At 39.7% G+C, this 8268-nt stretch overlaps 1 protein-coding gene across 1 annotated transcript in view; it reads left to right on the top strand.

Moving 5' to 3' along the window:
• The first annotated feature begins 708 nt into the window (after positions 1–708).
• The window catches only part of hlfa (HLF transcription factor, PAR bZIP family member a), a 17383-nt gene continuing 9823 nt past the window's right edge, over positions 709–8268 (top strand). Inside the window, exons 1-2 of the mRNA XM_010891708.4 lie at positions 709–1066; positions 8142–8268. The exon at positions 8142–8268 is cut by the window's right edge and continues 221 nt beyond it. Of these exons, the coding sequence (XP_010890010.1) occupies positions 955–1066; positions 8142–8268 (239 nt within the window). The 5' untranslated portion in view covers positions 709–954. The remainder of the gene's footprint in view (positions 1067–8141) is intronic.

Raw genomic sequence — 8268 nt, 5'->3', positions numbered from 1 at the left:
TATTTCAACACTCTTCTCCACATGCACATCAAGCCAATGAAGTTTGCAAGGGTGGAATCGACCACTTGAAATCAATTTCCTTGTCCCGGAGAGTGGGTGGAAGGGAAAGGATGTACGATTAACTTTTAATAAATAAATAAAAAAAAACAATGGGCCGATTTCACGGACACAGGTTAAGATGAATCAAAAACAAAGATTATGCCTAATCTAGGGTCCTACACCAGGCTTCCCCTGTGTCCGCGAAACCGGATCTATATGAAATACTACTGTTCTTTTAGGTTTTAAAGTGAACAATTGAAAACATTTAATTGCTGCCACCTACTGGATGGGAAGAATCCTGAGAAAATGTAATGTAGGCCTAGGTGAAAAAAAAAACTTCTGATATTAAGTGAACAAACACCTAAAGTAAATACATATATTCTTCAGTCTGATTTATGTGTATATTCTGACTATTTCATTTAGTATTTTCTGCAGTGTTCTGGCAAAGAAAGATCCCAAAGTCTTTCTGCCCCATTTTGCGATTATAGCCTACTTTTGCTACATGTGTATACTTTTTTGTGATGTGTATTTTCTTCTAAATGTGTGTTTTGCCTTCAAGAAGCAGTATTTTCCTTATTCAGCACAGCAGTGGACAAACCCTCCTTCCCTCCAGCTCATTCGCACAGTCGGTATTCATGGGTTTTGCCAAAGGTTTGACGTCACGGACATCACTGTTCGCACATGGATTGTGTGAACCATCTTGAGCTTCAAATCCATCTAGCTCTCCTCCGCCTTGCCTAGTAACTGCTACGGTCGACGTTATAACGCTTATTTTTTTCTTTTTTGGACGGGTATCAATTTCTCGGTTGCTGTTAGGGTGAAGTTCGTTAAGTTGTGGACTAAATATTTGTTCATATATCTTGAAACTTTGGTCATCTTTTGGAATAACAATTTATACGCTCGTCCTCCATAGCAATGGAGAAAATGTCCAGACCTCTTCCTAACTCAACTTTCCTACCTCCAACCCATGGCGTACTGAAATCCCTTTTGGAAAATCCAATGAAGCTGCCATTTCATCATGAAGAAGGTAAACCAACGCAGAAATTACATCTGATTTTGAGACGAATGACCAACTTAAATTTTTCCTGCGCCTTGTAAATTGTTAGAAGGAACGCTTAAACTGGCTAGAATGTTTGGTTACTCGATATCCCGGTGTTTTTAAATGTCATATCAGGGAACTATGATGGAAATAAAATGTTATTAATAACACATATAAACAGTTATGGTACTAGTAGGCTACGAACAATCAACGTTGTGTAGTTAATTGTCACATTTAGTCTGAAACGAAAGGGAGAGGTCTGCAATAATTTGTCCAATAAAAACAAACTTGTTGATGTCAGCTATGGAGTTTAAAGAATATGGAACGCTGCACCCCTGAGTAATGTGCTTGTGGAAAACGAAGTGGGTTGGTCTAAGGGAGTGGGTGTGTCAGGCTTGCTGCTTAAGGGACTCAAGGAGCACGGCCCCTTTTTTGACAAAATGTGACAGTGGCTGTGACATACCTAGGATTTGTAGAATACACCTTTCAAATACATTGGTTATTGTCATTCCCCGTGTTTAATATTTATACATCTGCATGGTAAACCTATTTTGTACCATAATTTTGGGATCAGGTCACTATGCTAAGAAAACATTCTTATTTACATCAAATAACCTTTTATTGTGCAGGTACACCTTGTCGGCTAAGGGATTCAAACCCGCTACCTTATGTTCACTGGCCCAATGCTCTTGACCAATATGCTGCCCTGCCACCCATTTGTTTAAAAGATTAGATTACTTTTTTTAAACAGATGTATGGAGAAACAGTGAAGTATAAAATTCTATGTAGAATAGTTTCTGAGTTTGTGGCAGTTTGTTTCTGAGTGGGAAAGATAACTACTTATCCCATGCAACAGTTCAGAGCAGATGCAAGTCACCTGACTACTGAAGTACATCCTGAGAAATGTTGAGGACAATTACAGTTGTTAGGCTGGTCAACGTGCACGTCTTTATTTTTTTATTTGGTAGGTAAGGTATGAAATAAGTAACCACATCTGCGCTATATAGGTCACCATGCACATCCCTGGGCCAATGTTTTGTCCAGTCGTAACTGCATTGCATTCTACCGTTATTGGGTTTTGTTTTTATTCACAGAAGGGGAGTATGGGGTATTTGCACTCGGGTATAGTGGTGGCAATAATGCAATGTATATAAACAGACGTGAGTTAACTTCCCTAAAAAGCAGCTAACGGTTTAAATGTATTGTGTAACAACATGAAATCAAAATGGATTTAAATAGGAATTTTTTACTTTGATTAACAAAAAGTCCATAATTTCAACAATAAAAATTAAATATACAAATTGTTCAAAATTATTAACAAATATGGACCTTTTCAGATAAGTCTGTACCAGCTTTGTACATCTGAACACACCCATATTTGTCTTTATAAAATTGCTCAAGCTCCATCACGTTGGATGAGGACCTTTTGGTGAATAGAAATGTAACTCCACAATTGAATTGGAGATTGATGTCCAGGCTTTGACTGGGCCACTCCAGGACATTGACAAATTGGTTCTTAAACCATTTAAGTTTGGCTTTTGGTGACTGTTTGTGGTCGTTGTCCTGCTGGACAATCAGTCCCAAGTCCCTGGCTTCTTTCAAACTTAAACAGGATCTCTTACAGAATTTCTCTGTATTTTACTGAATCCATTTTGCCCTCTAATATGTAGAATACTGCCAAAATATTTGTATTCACAGCAAACAACTTAAAAATGTGAGCCACGATTCGTAAGTATCCAGCATGCAATCCAGACATGTATACCGTGATGCGCAAATACCCATCAGCGACTCCATGATTGTAAACCATGATTCATATATAAACAGCATTAAACTTACAAAATGCACAAATCTAAGTTACTATCCACAAACAAACACTACCTGACTCATATTTCTATAATAGCGTTTGTATAAATGCAACCAGGTTTTTCAGTCAACACCTTCGTATTAGAATTGTTGTGTGCTTTTGTGGATTAAGTTGTGTGTGTGGATCGGATTACATTTGTGCACAGAATTTGTGCAGCTATGTTCTGAGTTCAGGTCATAGGTTAACAATCCACAAATGAGACCACAACTATTCTGACACATTATCAGTATGGAATTAACGAGTATAGTGGTGCTCAAAAGTTTGCATACCCTTGGAGAATTGGTAATATATGTTACATTTTTAAAGAAAACATGAGTGAGCAGGCAAAACACTTATTTTATTTCTTATGGGATTCACATTCAACTGTAGGTCATAACAGAATGGCACGATCATAAAACAAAACATGGCAACAAAGAAAAAAAATTAACTGACCCCTGTTCAAAAGTCTGCATACCCTTAGTTCTTATTAATACTGTGTATTGCCCCCTTTAGCATCAATGACAGCGGGGCCTCAATGACATAGTGTTGAGGCCCCAAATTCATGCAGGTCGTATAGCTGCCCATTCGTCTTGTCAAAATGCCTCCAGGTCATGCAAAGTCTTTGGTCGTCTTGCATAAACCGCATGTTTGAGATCTTCCCAGAGTGGCTCGATGATATTAAGGTCAAGAGACTGTGATGCCCACTCCAGAAACTTCCAGAAGATTCCCAGTGCCTTTAGTGCGCACACACCCCCAAAACATTAGTGAGCCACCACCATACTTCACAGTGGGGATGGTATTCTGTTCACTATAGGCCTTTTTGACCCCTCTCCAAACATATAAAAAGTATACGCACCCCTGTTAAAATGCCAGGTTGTTGTGATGTAAAAGAATGAGACAAAGATAAATAATTTAAGAGCCTTTTCCACTTTTTAATGTGACCTATAATGTGAACAATTCAATTGAAAAACAAACTAAAATCTTACAATATTACAACTATCTTACAGTAACCTGGTTGCATAAGTGTGCACACCCTCTTATAACTGGGGATGTGGCTGTGTTCAGAATTAACCAATAACATTCAAATTCATGTTAAATAGTAAAAATAATTACACACCTGCCATAATTTAAAGTGACTCTGATTAATCACAAATTAAATTTTAGCTTTTGTAGTAGGATTTTCCTGACATTTTCTTAGTTGCATCTCAGAGCAAAAGCCATGGTCCGCAGAGAGCTTCCAAAGCATCAGAGGGATCTCATTGTTGAAAGATATCAGTCAGGAGAAGGGTAAAAAATAATTTCCAAAGCATTAGAATATATACAGTGAAGACAGTCATCATCAAGTGGAGAAAATACGGCACAACAGAGACATTACCAAGAACTAGACATCCCTCCAAAATTGCTGAAAAGACGAGAAGAAAACTGGTCAGGGAGGCTTCCAAGAGGCCTACAGCAACATTAAAGGTAGTGCAGGAATTTCTGGCAAGTACTGGCTGTGTGCTACATGTGACAACAATCTCCCGTATTCTTCATATGAATGGGCTATGGGGTAGGGTGGCAAGACGGTAGCCCTTTCTTACAAAAACATTTCTCCCAAAAGCACGTGGGAGAATGTGTTATCGTCTGATGAAACCAAGGTTAAACTTTTTGGCCATAATTCCAAAAGCTATGTTTGGCGCAAAAACAACACTGCACATCACCCAAAGAACACCATACCCACAATGAAGCATGGTGGTGGCAGCATCATGCTTTGGGGCTGATTTTCTTCAGCTGGAACTGGGGTCTCAGTCAAGGTGGAGGGAATTATGAACAGTTCCAAGTACCAGGCGTCCGTTAGAAAGCTGAAGAGGAAGTTCACCTTTCAGCACGACAACAACCCAAAGCACACATCCCCATCCGCAAAAGCATGGCTTCACCAGAAGAAGATTAACATTTTGGAATGGCCCAGCCAAAGCCCAGACCTGAATCCAATTGAACATCTGTGGGGTGATCTGAAGAGGGCTGTGCAAAGGAGATGCACTCGCAATGACAGATTTGGAGTGCTTTTGCAAAGAAGAGTGGGCAAATATTGCCACGTCAAGATGTGCCATGCTAATAGACTCCTACCCAAGAAGACTGAGTGCTGTAATAAAATCAAAAGGTGCTTCAACAAAGTATTAGTTTAATGGTTTGCATACTTTTGCAACCGGGTTATTGTGTGTGTGTGTCCCCCCCCCCTAAAATATTTCAGTTTGTTTTTCAATTTAATTGTTCACGTTATAGGTCACATTAAAGGTGGAAAACGTTCTTACATGATTTATCTTTGTCTCATTCTTTTACATCACAAGAACCTGGCATTTTAACAGGGGTGTGTAGACTTTTATATCCACTGTAGCGCTTATGGTTGTGACCATAAAGCTCTATTTTGGTCTTGTCACTCCAAATTACAGTGTGCCAGAGGCTGTGAGGCTTGCCAAAGTGTTGTCGGGCATATAGTAACTGGGCTTTTTTGTGGCATTGGCGCAGTAAAGGCTTTCTTCCAGGAACTCGACCATTCAGCTCATTTTTGTTCAAGTATCATCGTATTGTGCTCCTTGAAACAAGCACACCGTCTTTATCCAGAGTAGCCTGTATTTCTCCTGAGGTTACCTGTGGTTTTTTCTTTCCCGAACAATTCCTCTGGCAGTTTTGGCTGAAATCTTTCTTGGTCTACTTGACCTTGGCTTGGTATCAAGAGATCCCCAAATGTTCCTTCTTAAGAAGTGATTGACCAGTACTGACAGGCATTTGCAAGTCTTTGGATATCTTTCTATATCCTTTTCCATCTTTATAAAGTTCTATTACCTTGTTACGCAGGTCTTTTGACAGCTTTTTCTGCTCAATATCTAGCCTGCTATATATCTAGCCTGCTCATTGCATTTACGTGAGAGCTAACAAACTCATTTACTATTTATCAATCAATCAATCAATCAAATTTATTTATAAAGCCCTTTTTACAACAGCAGAGACACCCGGCCTTAAACCCAAGGAGCAAACAACAGTAGTGTTGGATTTCAGTGGCTAGGAAAAACTCCCTAAGAAGGCCGAATTTTAGGAAGAAACCTAGAGAGGACCTAGGCTCAGAGGGGTGACCAGTCCTCTTCTGGCTGTGCCGGGTCCAATTAGAATAATAAATACATTTCTCTGGGTTAAATTCAGAGTCTATTTGAGTCTAGACTTGGTCAAAAGTATGACCAGGTGGACAAGGACAGCAACAGGCCCCCCAAACCAGGTACTCCGCAGGTGTGGACCAGGAAACACATCTCCTCCTAAAATTTAAAACTGGAGGAGACTGAGAAAAGTTAGAAAGGGCATTCCTCATATCCCCCAGCACCATAATATAGCAGCGTAACACTTTGGAACTGAGACGGGGGGGTCCGGCGACACTGTGGCCCTACCCGGGGGAGGCCCCGGACAGGGCCCAACAGGCAGGAAATCAATCCACCCACATTGCCAGGCATCAACCAAAGGGACACCCACCAACCGCAACCCCCCTGAAAGAGGGCCGAGTATTGCCAGCAGCGTACAGCCCAATTGCACAAGTGCGCAACAGAGAGACAACAACAAGCCAGTGACTCTTCCCCCGAAAGGCATTGGAGGGAGGGCATCCCAGTGGCGAAGAGAGCCCACCTGGCAAGACAGCAAGGGTGGACAGTATCAAGCCTACTGGTCACCTTCACGCCCCCGGGCCAGGCTACACATAATTATAAACCGTGCTGTAGAGATGAGTTTTTAGTAGACACTTGAAAGTTTGCACTGAGTTTGCATTTCTAACCTTAATTGGCAGATCATTCCATAGTAGTGGAGCTCTATGAGAAAAAGCCCTGCCGCCAGCTGTTTGTTCTTGTTCTATTTATACACAGACACTAATTGCAATTTAAGAAGCCACAGGTATGGGAAATTCACCTTTAAATGGCCAAACATTCAAGGGTATGTAAACTTTTTAACAGGGCCATTTGGGTGATTTCTGTTATCATTATGATTTAAACAACTATGTGATGATAAATGGCTTCATATGATCACTATCCTTAAATTATCCCAAATTTTTTTTGCATGATCAGTCATATTTTCAAAAGCAATGCCAGAATTTCACAATTTCTGCCAGTGTATGCAAACTTACCACTGTATACAACCAATGCCTACTTACAAAAGTGTATAGCCCCACCAAAAGATTAATAATGATGCTAACTAGTTACAATATGTTGTGAGCGCTGATTTAATTGAGCAAATACGTGTTTGTGTTTTAGTTGTTAACAATAATTTCACCTCACACAATCATTAAATGTTTGCATTAATTCTTGCCCTTTATCTGCTGCAGATTGTGTTCTTCCACCAATTTGAGAATAGAATAATCCAGTAATGTTTATGCAGAGAAATGTGGTGGTAGAACGAGACTGTTAGTTTGCGTACATGTAAGTCAGTTTATTAGGCCTATAGGTTAATGAGGCAATTATTTTGATTTTACTAAGACATAAGAGCATTTTTTTTATTTAGTGAAGGACGGTAAAGATATGCCCATTCAGTAGGCGTAGTGACCAGAACCAAATGTCAAAGGGCCATCCTGACCCAATGTTTCATCCTGGTATATTGGGAACAGGAGCAAGAAACAGCAAAGCACACAGGACGAGGGCAAACATTTAACACAACACTACAGTTCATGGCTATTGGCTAACAATTCTAATTCTAGAAAGAAAGGATCCAGGAGGAGAGTTTTTCACATTATATAGGTAATTAACAAAGGTGTCTGGAACATGATTTAACAGGATTCTCTATCCTCATAACCTTTAGCGATAATTACTTGATGCAATGTTGGTGTTACTGTGCAACATTGACGTAGTTTAGATTGTAAAAATTAGCAGTATTGGACAGTAATGAGGAGCATCCCAATTAGTTAATTCACTTGATTGATCAGATTCAACGAGTATACGGCCCAGCTGTCTCTCCTCCCATTTAATTTTGTTTGTATCCGTTAAATGCTTTTGAATACTGCTGTTGAAAATTTCAAAATACACCTTATGTCTTATTTTCAATATCCTGTCACAAATGTATTCAGGGCCTGTATATGGTGTATGTATAAACATAAATGATGTTTCCAGTATAATTCATGAAAACAATGGCTTTTATATGCCATTATTTTGACCAATGTCAAAACAAAATGTTTTTGCTCTCAAAGGGCTATAATTCTCTCCATAACATTTTCAGGTTTTGGAAAAGAGGAAAAGGAGAAAGAGAAAAAGTTGGACGATGAAGGCAGCACTAACACTCCGCAGTCTGCTTTCCTGGGACCTACCCTGTGGGACAAGACCTTGCCTTACGATGGGGACAGCTT

Source organism: Esox lucius, chromosome 11 (assembly GCF_011004845.1).
Source record: "Esox lucius isolate fEsoLuc1 chromosome 11, fEsoLuc1.pri, whole genome shotgun sequence".
NCBI classification, from domain to species: Eukaryota; Metazoa; Chordata; class Actinopteri; order Esociformes; family Esocidae; genus Esox; species Esox lucius.
This window is presented reverse-complemented; position numbering and strand designations above follow the sequence as displayed.